Source organism: Bos grunniens, chromosome 5 (assembly GCF_055505025.1).
Source record: "Bos grunniens cultivar Pamir isolate PY7600 chromosome 5, Bosgru_T2T1.0, whole genome shotgun sequence".
In the NCBI taxonomy this organism is placed as follows: Eukaryota; Metazoa; Chordata; class Mammalia; order Artiodactyla; family Bovidae; genus Bos; species Bos grunniens.
Window position 1 is genome coordinate 60625890 of NC_141169.1, and position 27229 is coordinate 60653118.

The window sequence follows — 27229 nt, forward strand, 5'->3', positions numbered from 1 at the left end:
GAGGAGACACAAAAATTGGGTTCATAAAATCAGCTCCTGAAAATATCTAATTATCTGAAGACCTGTTCTCCCAGTTTTTCCCAGAGCACAGAATGCCTTATTTCTGTTCTCTACCCTGAACTCCATTCAGAGAGTGTTGAAAATCAGCAGCTGTGTCAGTACTTGATCTAATCCTTGTAGAGGTATATGGCAAATGCCAATTTGTAGTTGACATGCTCAATCTTTCTTCTTTAAAAGATTTCTCTTTCCATTGTCATTCGGGAACTTGAATGTGTCTTGCCATGGTGGCAGACCTTGAATTGCAGCTCTGTGCTTCTCCTGCATGTTTGCTGGAGAAATATCTGGCAGTCTATTTGTTTCGGGTCAACATTGCAGTCGCTCCTGCAGGGACCAGAGAAGATTCCCCAACAGCTCTAGGGCAGGTGTGCAAACAGGTGCAGTACCCTCTTTTGAGCCCATTGTTTATTACTGTTTTACCTACCAACTCTGGAGAGTGAAGATGTGTTTATCCTGGAACTGCGCTTTCACCCTCTTTGCATTTGAAGCACTCTGGCTTTATTTGGGGTCTATTTAAATGTTTTGACTTTCTGGTTAATATGTGGTTCTTTAGGTTATTAGTCATTTGGCACTTTGGTGTGATTTGAGATCAGACTCTTCCATGGAAACTGACCAGCCTGTTCCCTGCAGAAAGAGGTTGCTTCTCCTACGATGGCTAGCCTTTGACCCATTTTTAAAATTAATTTATTTATTTTAATTGGAGGCTAATTATTTTACAGTATTGTGGTGGCTTTTGCCATACATCAATGTGAACAGGGCTTTTTTCTCTGAAACAATGGTGGGTTTTTCAGGCTTTGATCCATTCCTTTGGAATGGCTACAAGAAGATTACTCTTTTTCTCTGGCAAAGACTCAGCCAGTGAAAAACAAGGACTGTGTTCACTAGAGTTCTCAACTTCCTCTTTCTTCTATAAAATGGTTCTCCTTCCCTTGGCATGCAAAAACATGCATATGGCTCGCCATGATTACAGACCACAAATTGTAATTCTCTGCTGATCCTAAACAAGCCCATATTTGCTAGAAAAAGATCTGGCAGTCTGTTTGTTTCAGGTCAAAACCCTTTAGCATGTTAGAGAAATTAGTAATAATTCATGAATCCTTTACTTTAAAAAGTAAGTTGGACATTCCAATGATTGTGTGTAAAATGTGTTATTCACTCACTCATGTTTGATTCTTTGTGGCCTACAGACTGTAGCCCTACAGGCTCTTCTGTCTATGGAATTCCCCAGGAAAGAAGGCTAGAGTGGATGGGCATTTACTTCTTCATGAGATCTTCTCAACCCAAGTATTAAACTTGGGTCCCTTGCATTGCAGGCAGATTCTTTACAGTCTGAGCCATCCGGGATTGTGTATAAGGGAAGGAGCCATTCCAAAGCTAACACTGGACAAAATAATTATTTAAACATGATAATAATGTATAAAAATAGTGTTCAGCAGAATGTCATAAAAACAAATAGAAATCAACTTTGTGAAATAAACTGTTATTTGAGATAAGTGTGAAGATTCATCTTGGACAATGCTTCTGAGCATCTCCAGAGCATCTCCAATATCCAAGACATTTACATTTGACAATGCTCACATGGAAATAAAGTACTATATGGAAAGAATATATTACCTTAAAAAAAGCTTTTGTTAGTATCTCTATGATACTCAGGAGAATAGTTTTATTGATGACCAGAGGAGTACAAAATAAACAGACACCACTCATTAGTGGAAAAGAAATAATAATCACAGAATAGTACTTTTCTTCTCCAAAAGTTTGTTTAGAGCTTCTTTGACATCTTTGTTTCTCAAAGAGTAAAAGCAGAGGATTCAACATGGGAGTGAGTAGGGTATAACACAAGTAGGCCACTTTACTGAGCTCAGGAGATGTGTCAGGAGTGAGATACATAAAAAAGACAGCACCATACAGTACACTCACGACTCCCAAGTGGGAGCTGCAAGTGGAGAAGGCTTTCTTATGCCCTTCGGTGGAGGGTATCTTTAGAACTGTGGACACAATGTACAAAAAAGAAACAATAATAACTACGATGGTAGGGAAGATAATGAGGCCAGATAAGGTGAAAGAAACCATTCTCCGGATGAATGTCATCTGTCATTTGACAGATGAAACTATCTGTCAAAGATAGTCTCTGAAGTGGGCGAGTGTCACAGTAAAAATGGTCATGGCCTGAGAAGCACAAAAGGATAAAGTAAATGTCATGCTGGTCTGAAGAATTGAACTGATACAGCCAAAAAAATAGGAACCAGCCACCAACTGAACACAGAGACGTGTTGACATCTGGACAGTGTAGAGGAGAGGATTGCAGATGGCAATGAAGCGGTCATAAGCCATGACTGCCAGGAGAAACCCCTCGGTCACAATGAAGAGGGCGAAGAGAAAGAGCTGGGTCACACAGCCTTCATAGGAGATGGACTAGCTCAAAGACCAGACGTTGCTCATAACCTTGGGTGCAATAACAGATGGATAGACGAGATCGATGAAGCAGAGGTTGCCTAGGAAGAAATACATTGGTGTGTTCAGCCGGGGATCAGTTATAATAATGACCATCATGCCAACATTCCCTAGAAGGATCATGGCATAGACAAGCAGAAAAAGCAGGAAGAGGAGAATGTGGAGCTCTGGGTGGACCCTGAAGCCTACAAGAATGAAGTCAGTAACTTCTGAGTGGTTGCATGTTCTAATCACTGTGTGATATCTATCAACTTTTTCTTTGGTAAAGAAATATGAAAGAAGTTTAATATTTTGGTGAGGAAAAGATGACTTTCAGTAAAATGGTATGATGTTGTCTTGATATATTTTTGTTATTCACCAGATCCATCAAAAATTAAATATGAAGATAATTATAAAGGGGCAAGATTTTAAATAGATCAGAGTTAGGGTCTTAGGAGTATAAATTATTTAGACAGTGAAAAGAAACCCTGTAGTAGTTGTAAAATACTTTTGAAAAATATTTTTGAAAAATAATGTATCTTATTTATATTTCTTTAAAATCCTGCCTAGAACCAAGGGACCAGATTACTTGAATTTTTGAGATTTATTCCTATCAAATTCATTCTAATGTTAATAAGTTTACAGCTAAAACCACTTATATCTAGAAAACGGAGAGTGTTTTTCCCAGAGTATTCAATAGACAAGTAGTCAGTTGGTGATTTATTATTTGTCAAAAACTCACATGTTTTCAAATTTACTCTTACCTTATATTGTTTGGTAATTTGTCATGTTCTGTAAAAAGAAGCAGCAGAACTCTGATGTTTTGTCTTGTTATCATTTTAATTTTAGAAAGAGTAAACAAATTTAATGACTATGTTACAAAAATAATTTTAAAAATCATTATGTCAAAATAAAGTGAACCCCTTTCCTCTCAAAATTTCCAAATACATGTTCATTTTCCCAGTTTCATATTCTTCCCTTAGAGAAAATAGCCTTATTTTTCTTACTGCTCTATGTAAACTACTAAACTTTCCTTTAGTAGTTGATGTTGGAAAAAGTCATTGTCCTTTGTAGAAGACAAAAAAGTGTATTTTCCAGTGATGCTTGGTTAACTCTGATATGCTTCCAGGAGTTATATTCTGTAGTGATGCAAAGTGTGTCTGAGGAATCAATCAATAGGGTAGTTCCTCTTCTGCATTGTCTAGGGCTTGAATGCTTTTAGGAAGCAAAAATAGATTGTCTTAGACATCCAAGTAGAGGTCCTGAGTCATCTGGAATCTCTGATAATCTGCTCAAATAAAAGCAACAGTTTTCATAATGGCTTTGGCATAACAGTATAAATTTTTATAATTGCAGCATTGAGCTTTTCTTTGCCTCCTGGGATATGGTCCTCCTGGGAAAGAAAGAAGTACAAATTTATTATTAAGATGTCTAGACTCCAGAGTCAAGATCCATGAGGAACATAGGGACTCCAGACTTAAAATAGAAAAGAAGAACAGAAAGAAATTGGGGGTGGGAGAGTGTGGAAGCAGCCTGAGTCTAATAGGAGTCAGCATATGTACAAGAGCTCTTTTCTAGTGAGAATCCTTTGGGAAGGACCAAAAACATCTTTTTTAAAATCATCAATCCAAAAAAAGACATATCTGAGTCAGAGTTCTAAAACACAACTCCTTGCATCTAAAAATGCAGCTCTACTCATTATTTTCTCTCAAACACTTTATTGAGAAATAATTAGTGTGAAATAAACTGTATTCACTGAGTATATATTTCTGTGAGTTTTGCCTGTTTTATACATCAATGAAACCATCACCATATCAAGACACAGAGCATTTCCATCACCTCCAAGAGACTTATCATGCCCTTTTCTAAATATGCCTGCTTCCAACTCCATTTTCAGGTAACCAGCGATATGATTTTTTTTTTGCATATAAATATGTTTGCCTATAGTATGCACCCTTTTCTCTCAGGTTTCTTTCACTGAGTAAAATGATTTTGAGATTTATTCATTTTGTAATATCTATAAGTAACTCATTCTTTTTTATTGATGAGTATTCCATTTACATATGTACCAAATTTTGCTACTCTTAAATCTTGGGCAATTGAGGTGTTTTCTGATTTCAGATATTGTGAATAAAGTCAATATAAATATTCACACACACTTATTTGATCAAGGACCCACTTCCTTCCTCTCCTCTCTCAGCACAGCATAACTTTCCTCCACTCAAACAAGTGCAGGAAAAAATACACAGATTTCTCTTCCCCTAGGTACCAGACAAAGGCTATCATGTCGCCCAGAGAGTTAAGTTGCTTTATTCATGTCTACCTGTTTGCAACCCAATGGGCCATAGTCCACCAACCTCCCCTGTCAATGGGAGTCTCCAGGCAAGACTACTAGAATGGGTTGCTGTGCCTTCCTCCAGGGGGATCTTCCCAAGCCAGGAACTGAACCACTCTTTAGTCTCCTGCATTGGAAGATGAGTTCTTTACCACTAGTGCCACCTGGGAAGCCCATCACCTTGAGAGTATCAGGCAGCAAATATATCTTATCCCCAAGGTATAAATAATGCAGAAGGTCTATTCAAAGCAAGAGTGGCTAAAATATCTTGAAGATCTCTTTCTTTATCCAGCCTCCATTCATAGGGTAGAAGCTTGACCTCTGTCATGTTACACCAAGAATACTGGAGCTCTGATTTAAGTAGCCTCATTTCAAAGAATGAAGTTTCTGTGCCAAGAGCGATAATATCATTGGCTACTGTGTGTACCCAGAAACCTGCTCCTAAATCAGAGGTGTCACATAGAGAACTGAATCACAGGTTTTGCTTAGAATGAAAAGTGTACTGTAACAGAGAGCTCCAAGTGAACTGTATATCGAACAAAGTGTGGAGCTAACTGTCGGCCAAGTAGAAGTTTACCAGAGAGTAGAGAAGGAGACAGCTAAGAAATTCCTTCTCTGGGTTTGAACAAGCATAAAAAACTGGCCTTAAAGATGATCCTTGTAAATGAGACCAAAAAAAAAATTTTTTATATCTGTTGCATTTTAAGATATATTATTTTTTAATTTATTGTTTATTGAGATAACACTGGTTTATATTATGCAAATTTTATGAATACATTATATTTCTACTTCTGTATACACTGCACAGTGCTCACCACTGAAAATTTAGTTTCCATCATGATATAATTGATCTCCTTAACCCATTTCACCCTCCACTCCCCCACCTTTTTCTCTCTGATAATCACTATTCTCTTCTCTGTATCTACATGTTTATTTTTGATTAGTTTGCTTTGCTTACTTATTTTGGTTTTTGCTTGTTTGTTTTTTGTATTCCACATATGAGTGAAGTCATATAGTATTTGTCTTTCTCTATCTAATTTATAATTTCCTTGAAGTCCATCTGTGTTATCACAATTGGAAATTTCATCTTTTTTATGGTTGAATATAATTCTATTCTATATATACACCGCATCTTCTTTATCCATCTGTCAGTGGGCCTTTAAGTTGTTTTTCTAACCTGGTTATTGTAAATAGTACTGTGGTGAACATAAGGGTGTATCAGTTCAGTTCATTTCAGTCACTCAGTCGTGTCCACTCTTTCAAACCCATGAATCGCAGCACACCAGGCCTCCCTGTCCATCACCAAATCCCGAGTTCACTCAGACTCACGTTCATCGAGTCAGTGATGCCATCCAGCCATCTCATCCTCTGTCGACCCCTTCTCCTCCTGCCCCCAAACCCTCCCAGGATCAGAGTCTTTTCCAATGAGTCAACTCTTTGCATGAGGTGGCCAAACTACTGGAGTTTCAGCTTTAGCATCATTCCTTCCAAAAAAAATCCCAGGGCTGAACTCCTTCAGAATGGACTGGTTGGATCTCCTTGCAGTTCAGGGGACTCTCAAGAGTCTTCACCAACACCATAGATCAAAAGCATCAATTCTTTGGTGCTTAGCTTTCTTCACAGTCCAACTCTCACATCCATACATGACCACAGGAAAAACCATAGCCTTAACTAGATGGACCTTAGTTGGCAAAGTAATGTCTCTGCTTTTGAATATGCTATCTAAGTTGGTCATAACTTTCCTTCCAAGGAGTAAGCGTCTTTTAATTTCATGGCTGCAGTCACCATCTGCAGTGATTTTGGAGCCCCTAAAAAAATAAAGTCTGACACTGTTTCCCCTGTTTCCCCATCTAAGGGTGCATATATACTTTCAATTAGTACTTTCATATTCTTTGGTAAATACTGAGAAGTGGAATGACTGAATCATATGCTGGCTCTGTTCTTAATATTTTGAGAAATATCCATAAGTTTTATAGTGGCTAAGCCAATTTCTATTCTCACCGAAACTCTCTGTTTCCTTTTCTCCACATCCTCACCAATACTTGTCATTTCTTGCATTTTTGATAATAGCCATTCTAACAGGCAGGAGGTGGTATCTCATTGTGACTTTGATTTGCATCAATTTGTGATGTTGAACATCTTTCATGAGCCTGTTGGCCATATGTCTGTCTCCTTTGGGAAAATGTATAATCAAGTTTTTGACCACTTTTTTTATTTCACTCATTTATTGTTGAAACACACACTGTTGTAAATGTAAAAGAAAAACCAGTGATGGAAGCAGAGAAAAAGTAAGCCTTTAGGGCTTACATTTTTTAAAGAATGATTTTTAATCGGAGAATAGTGGCTTTACAATGTTGTGTTGGTTTCTGCTGTACAACATGAACCAGCTATAAGTACACATATATCCACTCCTTCTAAGACCTCTCTCCCACCCCCACCATCCCAGCCCTCTCAGCATGGACCTGGGTTCCCTGTGCTAAACAGCCACTTTCCACTAGCTAGCTATTTTACACATGATAGAGTATATATGTCAACTCTACTCTCTCAGCTTGTCTTCCTCTCCTTCATCCTCTGTGTCCACAAATCCTTCTGTGTGTCTCTTTGCCCATTTTTTATTTGAGTTGTTTGGTTTTATATTGTTGATTTATATGCATCATTCATATATGTGGATATTGTCCACCAAAAGGACAAATTTAATTGGATTAGAATGTAGAATAATATATGTCCCAGAATTTTTAGAAAATTATACAACAAGAATTACTGGAGGCAATTCCTGAGTAGTGAATCTTACAGTAAACAAATGTTGTTCAGTCACTCAGTCTTGTCCAACTCTTTGTGACCCCATGGACTGCAGCACGCCAGGCTTCCCTGTCATTCACTATTTCCTGGATTTTGCTTAAACTCATGTCCATTGAGTCGATGATGTCATCCAACCATAATATCCTCTGTCACCCGCTTCTCCTCCTGTCTTCAATCTTTCCCAGCATCAGGGTCTTTTTCCATATGTCAGCTTGTCGCAGTAGGTGTCCAAAGTATTGGAGCCTCAGCTTCAGTATCAGTCCTTCCAATGAATACTCAGAGTTGATTTCCTTTAGGATTGGTTGGTTTGATCTCTTTGTAGTCCAAGGGACTCTCAAGAGTCTTCACCAACACCACAATTCAAAATCATCAATTCTTCAGCACTCAGTCTTCTTTATGGTCCAACTCTCACATCCATACATGACTACTGGAAAAACCACAGCTTTGACTATATGGCCTTTTGTCAGCGAATGATGTCTCTGGTTTTTAATACACTGTCTACGTTTGTCATAGGTTTTCTTCCAAGGGGCAAGACCATCTGTCAAATCATCTATCAGTGCCTATATCAGTACATCTTACATAATACAAAATATTATATATATTATACATATTGCTAACACTAGACATCAAAAATGAAAATATAAAAAGATATTAAAATGAAATGAGAAAAAGAAATTCATATTTATTTACTGGTATAAGGATTCTTGTATTGATAATTAAGAAGTAGCAATATGATTGATTTATGAGACTGTGTACTCAATTTAGTTGCTTCATGGTAGTGCAACCTACACAATTAATGAATGAATCATTATAAACTTTTATTACATAGAGTATTATAGTCATATTCACAATACAGCATTAGAAACATTGTTATTTTTTTTTAAAAAACCCACCTACCTATGATGTTCTCATGTAGTTTCTCTAATTATTGGAGAGTGACGTACACATACAATGCATGCGTGCTCACTAACTGAGTCAGGTACAGTTATTTGCAACCCCTGGACTGTCACCCGCCAGGCTCCTCCATCCATGGGATTCTCTAGGAAAGAATACTGGAGTGAGTTGCCATTTCCTACTATAGGGAATCTTCTCAACTGAGGGATCAAACTTGCGTCTCTTGAATCTCCTGCATTGGCAGGCAGATTCTTTACCACTGAGACACCTGGGAAGCCCGCCAATACTGTACCATACTGTAATACACAGTGTATTGCATTGACAAAAAGTTTATTCAGGTTTTCATAACAGAGTACAGAAAAACCCAAATGAATTTTTTGGTCAACCCAGTAGTAGAAGGGTTCATGTCATAAAAGAAATCAAACGCAGTCTTTAATAATTGGAGTCCTTCTGCCAAATTGCCTAATGTCATTTGTCTCTGGCACTGCTTCTTCTGTATCTCCTTCCTACTCAGCTGGCACTGATTGAGAGCCACTCATTTCCATCAAATCTTCTGTTGATTCTTTTGTTGTGGTATTTATCAGTTCTTGAATTTCTCCAACATCCATATCTTGAAACACTTTACCCACTTCACCACCTTTGTTTGTCATATCTTCAATATCTTCATGATTTTCTTGATTGGCTCTGTTGTCAATCATGTGAAGTCATGCACAACATCTTGAACCAGTTCTCCAGCAGGACTTTACTATTTCAGGATTTTTGGCTTCACAGATTTTCTATAACAATGATGGAATCTTCAATGGTATACTCCTTTCAGACTTTCATGATCTCTCTATCAGGTTTCTCTTCCATATCACTGACAATCTTTCACTAAATTATCATGTGTAATGAGCCTTAAAGATCCTTACACCCCCTGATCTAGGGGCTGAATTAGAGATGTTGTGTTCAGGGGACAAGTAGACACTTTTGGTGTTTAACTCATGGGGTTCCGGGTGGCCTGGGACATGGTCCTATATTAAAAAAAAAAAAAAAATTTAAGACAGACATCTCCTGCAAGGTGCTTTCAAAAGCATCAGTGGAACCAATTCAGGAGAAAGAAGTTACTCATCTAGTCTTTCTTGCTTTTCAAAAAGAGACTGGCAGCTGCAATTTATCTTTTCCCTTTAAAACTTGGGGATTAGTAGTTTTATAAATAAGGATATTCTTGATCATAAACCTAAACACATTTGCACAAAACAGTAGGGTAAGCCTATCCATTCCTGCCTTGAATCCTGGGGCTCACTTCCTTCCCCTTCTAATAAGTATCCTCTGTGACAGTTTCTTCACAGAACAGGGCACTTTTCTTCTGCATTAAAAACTGGTTCAGCCAGATATCCTCTCTCCTCAATGATTTTCTTACTGGCATTTGGGAGCTTATCGGCTGCCTCTTGATCAGCAGAAGTTGCTTCCCCAATTTTCTTGACACTTCTTAAGCCAAACCTCTTTCTAAAATTATCAAACCATCCTTTGCTTTCATCAAATTCTCCAGTTTAGTCCTTCACCTTGCTTTTGTTTTACATTGGCATATAACTTTACTTTTTCTCAAATCATATTAGAATATATAGATATGTCTTTCTCCTAGCAATCCTGCACCCAGTAAAATATGCATTTTTAATATGACATAAAGTATTTACAAAAGTACAAAATTTTCATATGTACTGCTGTAGCCACAGCAAGCTACAGCTTCACAAATTCTTTAAAAAAAAAAAAGTCCTTACACTGGATTCATTCATCTTAAAATGGAAGGCAACCATAGCTGTAGACCTCAATCTTCAGTAGATACCTAGCAATTCAACTTTTTCATGTAAGGTCATGACTATTCTCTGCTTCTTAGGAGCACTTCCTGCACCATTAGTGGCACTTCATAGGAGTCCTGAGATGTTGTTATTTAAGGTATTGCACTAAACATAATGAAAAATTTACAAGAACTGGGAGAGATCACTTTTTATTGTGGTACCCAGTTTATTGGAAAGATTAACAGCTCACATAGAGATGATTAGTGTCCTGTAGTGTTTTAAGTGGATACTCACATCACTTGAGCTCACCACAATAGCAACAGGAGGTAACTACAAATATATTATAGTAGTACGATATGTACTACAATCAATTTCCTGTAATTATTATTTAACACTCCAATGTTACATTTTTAAAATTTCTCTCAACTGAAAATAGTGCCAGGTATGGTCTAGAGTAGTATCTATATATATTTTATGCAATCATGACATACCTAATTTTTCTTAATTATTTTCAATATTTCTAGGCTACATAGTTCATCTGTAAGTTTTTTCAAATTGTTGCAAATATTCAAAAACAACTTCTAATACATTTATTAAAACCAATTTGTGTGCAAGTGAATCTGCACATTTAAAACTAATGTTGTTCAAGGATAAGCTCTATAGTCATACACTATAATGCCAGGGTTAGGTCTTCAACATATTAATTCTGAAAAACATAATTCAGCCCATAACACTTTCTTTTCTTGTCTATTGCCTTAGCTAAGACTTCAACTGTAGTTGAAGGTTGAAAAGGTTTTGCAATGGGGACTTCCTTGCTTTGTTCCTAATTTTATCAGGAAAGCTTCTGCTTCTCACCTTAAATATGATCTTAGCTCTAGATTTTCGGTAGATGTTACTTGTCAAGTTAAGGAAATTCTCTATTCCTGGCTTGCTAAGAGCTCCTTTACTTTTTATATGTTTGTACCATCACCACACATATCATTCAGTTTTAAAATGATGAGACACACCTTCTTTGCTGTATTGTCTCATACTAATGTTATTATGTTCTGCATATTTTACTTATAATTTTTATTAACTTTACTTATTTTAAGTGAAACAAAGATGAATGTTTTTAATGATAAAAGGTGCAATTCACAAAGATAGACATCATAAAAAATTAGACCCCTTGACAACAAAAAAACAAAGATTCATAAAGCAAATACAGGAGAAACATAAGAAAAAAGAACAAAACTATATCATCATAGTGAGACGTATTAACATTTCTCTAAGAATATTCTATCAACTGTAGAAAAAACAAGAATAGGAGCATTCTGAAGGATGTCATTAATAATTTAATATAATATATATTTATGGAATTAATTTATATTAGTTATATCCTGCTGCTGCTGCTAAGTCGCTTCAGTCGTGTCCGACTCTGTGCGACCCCATAGACGGCAGCCCACCAGGCTCCGCCACACCTGGGATTCTCCAAGCAAGAACACTGGAGTGGGTTGCCATTTCCTTCTCCAATACATGAAAGTGAAAGTGAAGTAGCTCAGTCGTGTCGGACTCTTCCCGACCCCACGGACTGCAGCCTACCAGGCTCCTCCATCCATGGGATTTTCCAGGCAAGAGTACTGGAGTGGGTTGCCATTTCCTTCTCCGAATCATATCCTACATAAATATAATTAGAATTTTGTATCTCATGTGTTATTAGAAGTCTGTAGGACATTTAGAAAAACTGGCAAAAAAGATAAGCATTACTACATTTCAAAAAGTAAAATTCTTTTTTGTGTGTATGGTTCAGTCATACATATACAAAGATGATATTTTTCTCCATTATAGGTTATTGCAAGCTATTGACTATAGATAGTTCCCTGTGCTATACAATAAACCTTTCCTGCTTGTTTCATATCTATTTTTTTAATTAGAAATCTAGCATTCTACTTATACTAAGTCAAACAAGGGGAATCAAAATGTCATAAATCTTTAGTTAGCAAAAATCCATACATTTTCTAAAATATGTATTATTTACATATCTGTATACAAAAACTTTTCTACTACACTTGATAAAGGCTTGAGAAAGAACATCAGTAAAAAAGGAGATGGAGAAATTGGAAAACATAACCTAAATAAAATAGGAGCACTGAATATGAAATAGAAAAAGTGAAACAAACTATAAAAGTAAAAGATCCTCAAATAGTCCAGTTGTTTATAATATGGTTGCTCATAAGAAACATATCTGGAGCTCTGCCCAAAAATAATAATAATAATAATAAGCAATACCTGGGCAATTGTGTTTTTCAAAAAATTCCAACATAAGTCTCATAATGCATCTGGATTTTATTTTTTTAATAACTTCTTTATTATGTTGTAAGTTCTTTTATTTAAAGCTCATATATCACATATATACTCATCAAACCATTTTCACCCATGTATGTATATCACGGCAAAAATTGAAATGCTTATATAATAAAAAAAAATGTATCTTATGTATTTACATGAGAGGGAGAGGGTGGGATGCTTTGGGAGAATGGCTTTGAAACATGTATAATATCATATATGAAATGAGTCGCCAGTCCAGGTTCGATGTACGATACTGGATGCTTGGGGCTGGTGCAATGGGACAACCCAGAGGGATGGTACAGGGAGGGAGGAGGGAGGAGGGTCCAGGATGGGGAACACCTGTATACCTGTGGCGGATTCATGTTGATATATGGCAAAACCAATACAATATTGTAAAGCATCTGGATTTTAAAAAGCAATTACAGATTATTCTATTCAGTGGTAGTTTTGGTGATATAGAATTTTATAATTTTTCTGTTGACCAGTCATGATACTGTGGTATTAAGTGGGTAATAGTTACATAATTGGACTTCCCTGGTGGCTCACATGGTAAAGCCTCTGTCTACAGTGAGGGAGACCTGGGTTCAATCCCTGGGTCGGGACAGTAGTAAAAGATGTTGATCAGTTTTCACAATCAATAACCAGACAAAAAATAAAAGATAATTATAATTGCAAGCCATGAAGGAAACATAATCAGCCTAACAATATAAAATAATTACATACAAGTAGGTGGGCCAAGCAGAAGGATGTGGTAAGCAGAAGTGCATACATGCACAAGTTTTCACCTACTCAGCCAGTCTGTGTTTTTTGATAGGTGCATTTAATCCATTACATTTAATGTAATTATCCTATTATCTATTACCAGTTTCCTAATTGTCTGTGGTTTATTTTCTGTGGATAGGGCTTTCCATTTTCTTGTCTTCTGCTTAAAGAAGTTCCTTTAGCATTTGTTGTAAAGCTGATTTGGTGGTGCTGAATTATTTTAGCTTTTGCTTATCTGGAATGCTTTTGATTTCTCCATCAAATCTGAAGAAGAGTCTTGCTACATAGAGTACTCCTGGCTGTAAGTTTCTTTCATTTCATCACATTAAATATGTCATGCCATTCCCATCTGGCTTGTAGAGTTTCTGGTAAGAAATCAGCCTGTGACTAATGTCAGTGTGTGGCAAAACCCACTACAATATTGTAAAGTAATTAGCCTTCAATTAAAATACATAAATTTTGAAAAAAAGAAAGAAATCAACCTGATGAGAGTTCCCTTGTATGTTGTCATTTTTCCCTTGTTGCTTTTAATATTTTATCCTTGTCTTTAATTTTTTATGAGTTTGATTACTATGTGTCCTGGTGTGTTCTTCCTTTGGTTTATCCTGCCTGGGATTCTCTCTGCTTCCTAGACTTGATTATTTCCCTTCCCATGTTAGAAAGTTTTCAGCTATTATCTCTTCAAATATTTTCTTAGGTCTTCTCTCTCTGTCTCTTCTCCTTCTGGGGCCCCTATACTGCAAATGTTCATGCTTTTAATGTTGTTCCAGATCTCTTAGGCTATCTTCATATCTTTTCAATCTTTATTCTATATTCTGTTCTGAGGCAGTGATTTCCACCAAACTGTCCTTCAGGTCATTTATCTCTGTTTACACCTCAGTTATTCTGCTCTGGAATCCTTCTAGCGCATTATTCATTTCTGTTTGCTTCTTCTTTAGTTCTTGTAGATCTTTGGTAAATATTTTTTGTGTCTTCTCAACCTTTGCCTCCATTCCTTTTCTGAGAACCTGAATCATATTCACTATCATTATTCTAAATTCTTTTTCTGGAAGGTTGCCTATCTCTACTTCATTTAGTTGTTTTTCTGGGGTTTTATCTTATACCTTCATCTGGGAGGCAGCTTTCTGCTTTTTCATGCTGATTAGCTTTCTGTAATTGTGGTTTTAATGTGACATTAAGAAGAGGGAGCAAGAATGCATAAACAAATTACACAAAAAAGATCTTCATGATCCAGATAATCATGATGGTGTGATCACACACCTAGAGCCAGACATCCCGGAATGCAAAGTAAAGTGGGCGTTAGGAAGTATCACTGTGAACAAAGCTACTGTATATGATGGAATTCCAGTTGAGCTGTTTCAACTCCTAAAAGATGATGCTGTGAAAGTGTGGCACTCAATATGCCAGCAAATTTGGAAAACTCAGCAGTGGTCACAGGACTGGAAATGATCAGTTTTCATTCCAATCCCAAAGAAAGGCAATGCCAAAGAATGTTCAAACTACCACACAATTGCACTCATCTCACATGCTAGCAAAGTAATGCTCAAAATTCTCCAAGCCAGGCTTCAGCAATATGTAAACCATGAACTTCCAGATGTTCAAGCTGGTTTTAGAATAGGCAGAGGAACCAGAGATCAAATTGCCAACATCCGCTGGATCATTGAAAAAGTAAGAGAGTTCCAGAAAAATACCTATTTCTGCTTTATTGACTATACCAAATCCTTTGAATGTGTGGATACAAAAAACTGGAAAATGCTTAAAGAGATGGGAATACCAGACCACGTGACCTGCCTCCTGAAAATCTGTATGCAGGTAAAGAAACAACAGTTAGAATGAAACATGGAACAGCAGACTGATTCCAAATCAGGAAAAGATTACGTCAAGGATGCATATAGTAACCCTGATTATTTAACTTATATGCAGAGTGCATCATGTGAAATGCTTGGCTGGATGAAGCACAAGCTTGAATCAGTTTTGCTGGGATAAATATCAATAACCTCAATATGCAGATGACACCACCCTTATGGCAGGAAGTGAAGAAGGACTAAAGAGCTTCTTGATGAAAGTGAAAGAGGAGAGTGAAAAAGTTGACTTAAAACTCAACATTCAGAAAACAAAGATCACAGCATCAGGCCCCATCACTTCATGGGAAACAGATGGGGAAACAATAGAAACAGTGGCAGACTTTATTTTGGGGGGGCCTCAAGATGATGCAGATGGTAACTGTAGCCATGAAATTAAAAGATGCTTGCTCCTTTAAAGAAAAGCTCTGACCAACCTAGACTGCATATTAAAAAGCAGAGACATTACTTTGCCAACCAAGGTCTGTCTAGTCAAAGCTATGGTTTTTCCAGTAGTCATGTATGGATGTGAGAGTTCGACTATAAAGAAAATCAAGCACTGATGAATTGATGCTTTGAACTGTGGTATTGAGAAGACTCTTGAGAGTCTCTTGGACTGCAAGGAGATCCAACCAGTCAATCCTAAAGGCAGTCAGTCCTGAATATTCAGCACTGATGCTGAAACTGAAGCTCCACAACTTTGGCCACCTGATGCAAAGAACTGACTCACTGGTAAAGACCCTGATGCTGGGAAAGATTGAAGGCGGGAGGAGAAGGGAATGACAGAGGATGAGATGGTTGGAAGCTTCACTGACTCGATGGACATGAGTTTGAATAAGCTCCAGGAGTTGGTGATGGACAGGGAAGCCTGGCATGCTTCAGTCCATGGGGTCGCAAAGAGTCGGCCACGACTGAGCAGCTGAACTGAACAGAATAAGATTTTGTTTTAGTCGCTGTGGGATTGTGTTTCTTCTTGCTTCTTCTGTCTGCCCTCTGATGGAGAAGGCTAAGAGGCTTGTGTAAGAATTTCCTGATGGGAGGGAGTGGTGGTGGGAAAAACTAGGTCTTACTCTGGTGGGCAGGGCCTTGCTCAGTAAAGCTTTAATCCAATTATCTACTGTTGGGTAGGGTTGCACACCCTGCCTGGTAGTTTTTTTGGCCTGAGGTAACCCAGGGTCTGTGGTCAAGTTAATGGTGACTTCCAAGAGTGTTTATGCTGAAGGGAACCTTCCCTGACAGCTCCTGCCAGTCACCCCGTCCCCGCAGTGAGCCCCTGCGGACCCATGCCTCCACAGGACACCCTCCAAGCCCAGCTGGTAGTTTTGGTTCAGTTTCCTGTGGAGTCCCTGCTCCTTTCCTCTGAGTCTTGGTGCGTGTGAGATTTTGTTTATGCCCTCCAAATCTGGAGTCTCTGTTTCTCCCAGTCCTGTCTTATAATCAGATCCTGCTGGGCTTCAACGTCAGAGTCCCTGGGGATTCCCAGTCCTTTTGTCAGGTCCCCAAGCTGGGAAGCCCGAAGTAGGGTTCAGAATAGTCACAATAGTGTGAGAACTTCTTTGGTATTATTGTTCTCCATTTTGTGGAATTTGATTTTATCAGCATTGTGCCCCTCCTACCATCTCACTGCTGCTGCTTCTTTGTCTTTGGACGTTGGGTATATTTTTTTGGCAGGTTCCAGCATCCTCCTGTCGATGGTTGTTCAACAGCTAGTTGGGATTTTAGTCCTTTTGCAGAAGGGTATGAGCGCATGTCCTTCTACCCTTCCACACCACCATCTTGAAATGGAACCCCTACTTGTAATTTTTAAGTAAAGCTTTTTAAAATTACATTGGCATACTTCAATCCCCATCAATAACATAAACTGATAAGCAGTTTCCCTGACTACAATCGTACGACTTGAAATATATTTTCCATGTATCCCTAAGACTTTCCTTGATTACCAACACCCACTCTCAGGCATCCAACCTTACAATATCCATGTTTACTGCCTGCATACAATAAACAGTAAAATAAAATCTCTGTATTTTAATTGTATGTCCAATGATCTGATTCCAACATTAAACTGTATGTTTCCTGAACAATAAGGTTATCTGTACCCACGGCTACCACAAGATCAGAACATACTGTTGCTGATCAGTCATCAGGTCATGTCCATCTCTTTGCAACCCCATGGACCTAGCACGCCAGGCCTTACTATGCCTCACCATCTCCCTGTCCCTCATCATCTCCTGGAGTTTATAGGCATTAAATAAAATTAATAGAATAAATGAAGGTACAGAGGCATAGCATGTAAATTTGGGGTCACCCTCTATTTTAGTGATTACTTATCTTCTATTGTCACCCTGTTTATTTAACTTATATTCAGACTACATCATGAGAAACGCTGGACTGGAAGAAACACAAACTGAAATCAAGATTGCTGGAAGAAATATCAATAACCTCAGATATGCAGATGACACCACCCTTATGGCAGAAAGTGAAGAGGAACTCAAAAGCCTCTTGATGAAAGTGAAAGTGAAGAGTGAAAAAGTTGGCTTAAAGCTCAACATTCAGAAAACGAAGATCATGGCATCCGGTTCCACCACTTCATGGGAAATAGATGGGGAAACAGTGGAAACAGTGTCAGACTTTAATTTTCTGGGCTCCAAAATCACTGCAGATGGTGACGGCAGCCATAAAATTAAAAGATGCTTACTCCTTGGAAGGAAAGTTATGACCAACCTAGATAGCATATTCAAAAGCAGAGACATTACTTTGCCAACAAAGGTTCATCTAGTCAAGGCTATGGTTTTTCCTGTGGTCATGTATGGATGTGAGAGTTGGACTGTGAAGTTGGACTGTGAAGAAGGCTGAGCGCCAAAGAATTGATGCTTTTGAGCTGTGGTGTTAGAGAACACTCTTGAGAGTCCCTTGGACTGCAAGGAGATCCAACCAGTCCATTCTGAAGATCAGCCCTGGGATGTCTTTGGAAGGAATGATGCTAAAGCTGAAACTCCAGTACTTTGGCCACCTCATGCAAAGAGTTGACTCATTGGAAAAGACTCTGATGCTGGGAGGGGTTGGGGGCAGGAGGAGAAGGGGATGACAGAAGATGAGATGGCTGTGGCATCACTGACTCGATGGAGTAACTCTTAGTGAACTCTGGGAGTTGGTGATGGACAGGGAGGCCTGGCATGCTGCAATTCATGGGGTCACAAAGAGTCAGACACGACTGAGCAACTGATCTGATCTGATCTGATCTTCTATTCCTTTATTAGATATTTCTTACATAATTACTATAGGAACAATTATCAAAGTTCATTCAAGGGAATGATTGCCTCAACAAATTTGATATCTCTGTCTCCCACTTTGATTTTTTTAATTAGTGTCCGGGAACAAGCAGGTCCTCAGAGCACTCCCCAATGCCTGACAAACTCAATGTACAATTTCCCAAGTTCATGTATGTAATGAAAATTATTTATTGTTTGTTTCTCCTTATTATTACTTCCTCTTGATAGAACACGTATAAAATAGCTTATTCAACTGAAAATTCACAAATGATTGTAAAAATTAGTAAACAGAAACCTCTGAAATAAAGTTGGAAACTAAAAGTTGGGGACTTTCACACCTACACCAAAAGCAGAGCCCAACTGTAAAGAAAAAGACTCTTCTACTTTCTTGTCAAGGACTCAGCCAATGAAAAGTCAAGGGCACTTTTTTTCACTACAGCACCAGTCAAAGCTTAAAGACAATACACAACATGAGAGTCGTAAGACAAATTTTATTTGGGATAAAATGAGGACTGTAGTCCAGGAGACAGAATCTCAGATAGCTCTGAGAAACTACTCCAAAGGTGGTCAATATATATGTGATTTTGGTGAAGCAGGAGTACATGCAATCAAGCACATATTCTTTGCAGAAGGTTTCTATTACTCACAAGCAACAGTCATCACCATGAAGGATTTTAATGCTTTTTCTAGATATGAGGAGATACAAGAATGGGCTCATCAAATCAGCTCCTGAAAATATCAAAGTATCTTAAGACTTATTCTGCCAGTTTTTCCCAGAGCACATAATACCTCATTTCTGCTCTCTACCCTGAACTCCTTTCAGGGGTATTGAAAATCAGCAGCTGTACCAGCATGTGATTTTAAATCCTTGTAGAGGTAGATGGCAAATGCCAGTTTGTAGTTGACATGATCAATCTTTATTTTTTCTTCTTTAAAAGAGTTGTCCTTCATTTGTCATTCGGGAATTTGCATGTGTCTTGCCCTGGTGGCAGACCTTGAATTGCAACTCTGTGCTTCTCCTCCATGTTTGCTAGAGAAATATCTGTCAGTCTATTTGTTTCAGATCAACATTTCAGTGGACTTCACAAGAGCCTGAGAAGACTCCCAACAGTTCTAGGACTGGTGTGCAAATAGGTCCAATATCCTCATTTGAGTCATTGTTGTTTACTGTTTTTCTCACCAACCCTGGGGTTTGAAGGATGTCTTACTTCTGGAACTGAGCTTTCACCCTCTTTGCATTTGAAGCTCTCCTGGCTTTATTTGGGATCTATTTAAAACTTTGCCTTTCTGGTTAAGGTGTTGTTGTTAGGCTAGTAGTTGTTTGGCGCTTTGATGTGATTTGAGATCAGACTATTTCATGACTGACTAGCCTTCAGCCTGTACTCTGCAGAACAGTGGCTGCTCCTTCTAAGGTGGCTAGCCTTCAACCCATTCATTCAGGAACAGAGGTGTTTTTTCTGTGAAACAATGTTGGGCTTTTCAGCCTTTGATCTAGTTCTTTTGAAGGGCTAAAAGATTATTCTTCTTACCTAGCAAAGTCTCAGCCAGTGAAAAGCCATGGTCTTGTGCACAAGAGCTTTCCCAATTTCCTCTTCCTTCTTATAGAACTGTTCTCCTTCCTTTGGCATGCAGAGACTTGCATGTGGCTCACCATGAATACAGACCACAAATTGCAATTCTCTGATGATCCCGAAGTCCCAAAGTCTGCTCAATCAAGTCCGACTCTTTGGCATCTGCTGATCTCAAAGTCTGGATCTCAAAGTCTGCTCAGTCAAGTCCGACTCTTTGTGACCCCATGGAATGTAGAATGCTAAGCTCCTCAGTCCGTGGAATTCTCCAGGGAAGAATATTAGAATGGGTAGCCATTCCCTTCTCCAGGGATCACCCTGACCCAGGGATTAAACCAGGGTCTCTTGCATTGCAGGTGGATTCTTTACCGTCTGAGCCACTAGGAGTTGTGTGTAAGAGAAGGAGCCATTCCAAAGACTAAACTAGACAAAATAACTGCTTAAGCACTATAATAATATATAAAAACAGTGTTCTACAGTATGCCATAAATAGAAACCAGTTTTTTGAAATAAAATGTTATTTGAGATTAGTATGAAGATTCATCTTGAAAAATGTATCTGCAATGTCCAGAGCATCTCCAAAATCCAAGATATTTATGTTTGACAATGCTACTGCTGCTCCATTGAAGACTTCAGTAAGTGACTAAGTCACTAAGTCACTTCAGTCGTGTCTGACTCTGTGCGACCCCATAGACGGCAGCCCACCAGGCTCACCCATCCCTGGGATTCTCCAAGCAAGAACACTGGAGTGGGTTGCCATTTCCTTCTCCAGTGCATGAAAGTGAAAAGTGAAAGTGAAGTCACTCAGTCATGTCTCATCTTCAGGGACCCCATGGACTGCAGTCTTCCAGGCTCCTCTGCCCATGGGATTTTCCAGGCAAGAGTACTGGAATGGGGTGCTATTGCATTCTCCAATGACAATGCTAAGATGGGGAAAAAGTAGCATATGGAAATAATACACTACCTTTAAAAAGCTTTTGATAATATTTCTATGATACTGAGGAGAATACTTTCATTGATGACCAGAGGAGTACAAAATAAACAGACACCACTCATTAGTGGAAGAGAAATAATAATCACAGAATAGTACTTTTCTTCTCCAAAAGTTTGTTTAGAGCTTCTTTGACATCTTTGTTTCTCAGAGAGTAAATCAGAGGATTCAACATGGGAGTGAGTAGGGTGTAACACAAGGAGGCCACTTTACTGAGCTCAGGAAATGTGTCAGGAGTGAGATACATAAAAAAGACAGCACCATACAGTACACTCACGACTCCCAGGTGGGAGCTGCAAGTGGAGAAGGCTTTCTTACGCCCTTCGGTGGAGGGTATCTTTAGAACTGTGGACACAATGTACAAATATGAAATAACAATAACTATGATGGTAGGCAAGGTAATGAGGCCAGATAAGGTGAAAGAAACCATTCTCAGGATGAAGAGGTCAGAACAAGATAGTCTTTGAAGTGGGCGAGTGTCACAGTAAAAATGGTCAATGGCCCGAGAAGCACAAAAGGATAAAGTAAATGTCATGCTGGTCTGAAGAATTGAACTGATACAGCCAAAAAAATAGGAACCAGCCACCAACTGAGCACAGAGACGTGTTGACATCTGGACAGTGTAGAGGAGAGGATTGCAGATGGCAATGAAGCGGTCATAAGCCATGACTGCCAGGAGAAACCCCTCGGTCACAATGAAGAGGGCGAAGAGAAAGAGCTGGGTCACACAGCCTTCATAGGAGATGGACTTTCTCTCAGACCAGAAGTTGCTCATAGCCTTGGGTGCAATAACAGATGAATAGACGAGATCGATGAAGGAGAGGTTGCCTAGGAAGAAATACATTGGTGTGTTCAGCTGGGGATCAGTTATAATAATGACCATCATGCCAACATTCCCTAGAAGGATCATGGCATAGACAAGCAGAAAAAGCAGGAAGAGGAGAATGTGGAGCTCTGGGCGGACCCTGAAGCCTACAAGAATGAAGTCAGTCATGTCTGAGTAGTTGCTTGTTCCCCTGTCACCCATGGCAGAAACCTGCAGAGAGGTACAAAGCAAAATAAGCAAACGAACTCTTGGTTGTCATCCTCTTTACCAATCATCTTACTGTATTAGAAGTCATGAAACTGTTCTAAAATCATTATTTATTTTTACCTTAAAAGTTACTAATTTATACAAGTGGTGAAATTAGATCTTTTCCTTCTGAATCTAATACAGTGTCTTCCCACCAAATACCCTTCACAGTGCATGAAGCACTTTTGTATATATTTCCAACTCATGATTTATGTAATAAATGTAATGTCAGGAAATAGTGATTGCAAGAGAGCACAAATATTTCAATAAATGACATTTTGGAAGCAATTTTGGAGTCTGAGTTTGGAGATAAGGGCTTCAGTAGTCTACTTTAGGAAAACTTAGCTTGGCAGGCATAGAGTACCAGCAGATACAAAGGAAATGATTGAATTTTAAGATATCTAAAAGGTGCAATTATTTTTTGCCAGTAATGGAAACCATGGATTCTGATATAATGTGTATACTCACAAAGAAAAATTTCTGCACAACCAAACACAAAAATTATCAGCACTTGTATGCTAGAAATTCTCCAGATGAGCCTCAAAATTTGTTTCATAAAAACAATTTTCCTTCATTTCCTCAACTGACAGGTCATAGTAAAGAAAGAGACTTATTCTGTCTAGATAGAATTATTTAGAAATGGATACTGAACAAAAGAGACATAAAGAAGAAATTGTTGATTGCATTCTTATTTACCTGGAATATAACTTTCACAGTCCTCATTAGTTTATTTACTAGACACTTCAAATAAGATCACTCTTCTCCCCAGGGCTTTATATACATGAATCTGTGTAGACAACAATAATAGCAAACATTATGTGGCATCTTTTATAGGCCACTTCTCTAAATGCTTTCATAATAGCTCATTTAATATATACAACAATAATATGAGGTGAGTGTTATTGTATTCCCCAGTTTACAGTAAGGTAAATGAAGTACCAAGAAATAAAATATGTTGAAGGACATCTACTAGGGTCAGACTTGAAATCTGAAGCCAAGAAATCTGGTTCCAGAACCCATGCTCTAATCACTGTGTGATATCTATCACCTTTTTCTTTGATAAAGAAATATGAGAGAAGTTTAATGTTTTAGTGAGGAACAGATGACTTTCAGTAAAATAGTATGATGTTGTCTTGATATAATTTTGTTATTCACCAGATCCATCAAAAATTAAATATGAAGATAATTATAAAGGGGCAAGATTTTAAATAGATCAGAGTTAGGGTCTTGGGAGTATAAATTATTTAGACAGTGAAAGGAAACACTGTAGTAGTTGTAAAATGTTTTTTGAAAAATAATGTATCTTATTTATATTTCTTTAAAATCCTGCCTAGAACCAAGGGACCAGATTACTTGCATTTTTGAGATTTATTCCTATCAAACTCATTCTAATGTTAATAAGTTTACAGCTAAAAACACTTATATCTGGAAAACAGAGTGTTTTTCCCAGAGTATTCAATAAACAAGTAGTCAGTTGGTGATTTATTATTTGTCAAAAATCACATGCTTTCAAATGTACTCTTACCTTATATTGTTTGGTAATTTGTCATGTTCTGTAAAAAGAAGTAGCAGAATTCTGATGTTTTGTCTTGTTATTGTTTTAATTTTAGAAAGAGTAAACAAATTTAATGACTATGTTACAAAAATAATTTTAAAAATCATTATGTCAAAATAAAATGAAGCCCTTTCCTCTCAAAATTTCCAAATACATGTTCATTTTCCCAGTTTCATATTCTTCCCTTAGAGAAAATAGCCTTATTTTTCTTACTGCTCTATGTAAACTACTAAACTTTCCTTTAGTAGTTGACATTGGAAAAAGTCATGGTCCTTTGTAGAACACAAACAAATGTTTTTTCCAGTGATCCTTGGTTAACTCTGAAATGCTTGCAGGAATTATATTCTATAGTTATGCAAAGTGAATCTGAGGAATCAATCAATAGGGTAGTTCCTCTTCTGCATTCTCTAGTGTTTGAATGCTTTTAGGAAGCAAAAGTAGATTATCTTAGACATCCATGTAGAAGTCCTGAGCCATCTGGAATCTCTGATAATCTACTCAAATAAAAGCAACAGTTTTCATAATGGCTTTGGCATAACAGTATAAATTTTTATAATTGTAGCATTGAGCTTTTCTTTACCATCTGGGATATAGTCCTCCTGGGAAAGAAAGAAGTATAAATTTATTATTAAGATGTCTAGACTCCAGAGTCAAGACCCATGAGGAACATACAGACTCCAGACTTAGAAAAGAAGAACAGAAAGAAATTGGGGGTGGGAGTGTGTGGAAGCAGCCTAGGTTTAATAGGAGTCAGCCTACATACAAGAGCTGTTTTCTTGTGAGAATCCTTTGGGAAGGACCAAAAACATCTTTTTTAAAATCATCAATCCAAAAAAAGACATATCTGAGTCAGAGTTCTAAAACACAACTCCTTGCATCTAAAAATGCAGCTCTACTCATTATTTTTTCTCAAACACTTTATTGAGAAATAGTTAGTGTGAAATAAACTGTATTCACTGAGTATATATTTCTGTGAGTTTTGCCTTTTTTATACATCAATGAAACCATCACCATATCAAGACACAGAGCATTTCCATCACCTCCAAGAGACTTATCATACCCTTTTTTAACTGTGCCTGCTTCCAAATCCATTTTCAGATAACCTGTGATATGACTTTTTTTCTTTTGCGTATAAATATGTTTGCATATAGTATGCACCCTTTTCTCTCAGGTTTCTTTCACTGAGTAAAATGATTTTGAGATTTATTCATTTTGTAATATCTATAAGTAACTCATTCTTTTTATTGATGAGTATTCCATTTACATATGTACCAAATTTTGCTACTCTTAAATCTTGGGCAATTGAGGTGTTTTCTGATTTCAGATATTGTGAATAAAGTCAATATAAATATTCACACACACTTATTTGATCAAGGACCCACTTCCTTCCTCTCCTCTCTCAGCACAGCATAACTTTCCTCCACTCAAACAAGTGCAGGAAAAAATACACAGATTTCTCTTCCCCTAGGTACCAGACAAAGGCTATCATATCGCCCAGAGAGTTAAGTTGCTTTATTCATGTCTACCTGTTTGCAACTCAATGGACTGTAGTCCACCAACCTCCCCTGTCAATGGGAGTCTCCAGGAAAGACTACTAGAATGTGTTGTTGTGCCCTCCTCCAGGGGATCTTCCCAAGCAAGGAATTGAACCACTCTGTTGTCTCCTGCATTTGCAGATGGATTCTTTACCACTAGTGCCACCTGGGAAGCCCATAACCTTGAGAGTATCAGGCAGCAAATATATCATATCCCCAAGGTATAAATAATGCAGAAGGTCTATTCAAAGTAAAAGTGGCTAAAATATCTTGAAGATCTCTTTCTTTATCCAGCCTCCATTCATAGGGTAGAAGCTTGATCTCTGTCATGTTACACCAAGAATACTGGAGCTCTGATTTAAGTAGCCTCAGTTCAAAGGATGAAGTTTCTGTGCCAAGAGTGATAATATCATCAGCTACTGTGCATACCCAGAAACCTGCTCCTAAATCAGAGGTGTCACTCAGAGAACTGAACCACAGGTTTCGACTAGAATGAAAAAGGTACCATAACAGAGAGCTCCAAGTGAACTGTATTTAGAACAAAGTGTGGAAAAGTTCAAGTATAAGTGAATTCTGAAACTTAAAAATAATTTGGTGGTAAGTAATGAAGTAGAGATGGTTGGCTCAATAAGAGCAAAAAGCTAGCTGTCGACCAACTAGAAGTTTACCAGAGAGAAGTAGAGAAGGAGACAGCTAAGAAATGCCTTCTCTGGGTTTGAACAAGCATAAAAAATTGGCCTTAAAGACGATCCTTGTAAAGGAGACCAAAAAAAAATTTTTTTATGTCTGTTGCATTTCAAGACATATTATTTTTTAATTTATTATTTACTGAAGTAACACTGGTTTATATTATGCAAGTTTCATGAATACATTACATTTCTACTTCTGTATACACTGCACAATAGTCACCACTGAAAATTTAGTTTCCATCACCATATAGTTGATCTCCTTAACCCATTTCTCCCTCCACTCCCCCACCTCTTTCTCTCTGATAATCACTATTCTCTTCTCTGTATCTACATGTTTGTTTTTGATTAGTTTGCTTTGCTTACTTATTTTGATTTTTGCTTATTTGTTTTTTGTATTCCATGTATGAGTGAAGTCATACGGTATTTGTCTTTCTCTATCTAACTTATAATATCCTTGAAGTCCATCCGTGTTATCACAATTGGCAAGGTTTCACCTTTTTTATGGTTAAATATAATTCTATTCTATATATACACCACATCTTCTTTATCCATCGGTCAGTGGGCCTTTAAGTTGTTTTTGTATCTTGGTTATTGTAAATAGTACTGTGATGAACATAAGGGTGCGTATATTTTTTCAATTAGTACTTTCATATTCTTTGGTAAATACTGAGAAGTGGAATGACTGAATCATATGCTGGCTCTGTTCTTAATATTTTGAGAAATATCCATAAGTTTTATAGTGGCTAAGCCAATTTCTATTCTCACCAAAACTCTGTTTCTTTTTCTCCACATCCTCACCAATACTTGTCATTTCTTGCATTTTTGATAATAGCCATTCTAACAGGCAGGAGGTGGTATCTCATTGTGACTTTGATTTGCATTAATTTGTGATGTTGAACATCTTTCATGAGCCTGTTGGCCATATGTCTGTCTCCTTTGGAAAAATGTATATTCAAGTCCTTTGACCACTTTTTTTATTTCACTCACTTATTGTTGAAACACACACTGTTGTAAATGTAAAAGAAAAACCAGTGATGGAAGCAGAGAAAAAGTAAGCGTTTAAAGAGCTTACATTTTTTAAAGAATGATTTTTAATTGGAGAATAGTGCTTTACAATGTTCTCTTGGTTTCTACTGTACAACATGAACCAGCTATAAGTACACATATATCCCCTCCTTCTAAGACCTCTCTCCCAGCCCCGCCATCCCAGCCCTCTGAGCATGGAGCTGGGTTCCCTATGCTAAACAGCCACTTTGCACAAGCTACTTATTTTACACATGATAGAGTATATATGTCAACTCTACTCTCTCAGTTTGTCTCCCTTTCCTT

General features: G+C 37.7%; 1 protein-coding gene and 1 pseudogene across 1 annotated transcript; both read right to left on the minus strand.

The window, feature by feature from the left end:
• Window positions 1–1784: 1784 nt before the first annotated feature.
• Window positions 1785–9168, minus strand: LOC147372229 (olfactory receptor 9K2-like; annotated as a pseudogene).
• An 11966-nt stretch (window positions 9169–21134) lies between these two features.
• Window positions 21135–22076, minus strand: LOC147372230 (olfactory receptor 9K2). The gene has a single exon (XM_086403646.1). The coding sequence runs from the start codon at window positions 22074–22076 to the stop codon at window positions 21135–21137; it is 942 nt and encodes a 313-aa protein (XP_086259772.1).
• Window positions 22077–27229: the final 5153 nt, after the last annotated feature.

What these genes read in the sequence shown, in the direction of transcription:
- LOC147372230 (XM_086403646.1), bottom strand. Translation starts at nt 22,076, where the DNA reads ATGGGTGACAGGGGAACAAGCAACTACTCAGACATGACTGACTTCATT.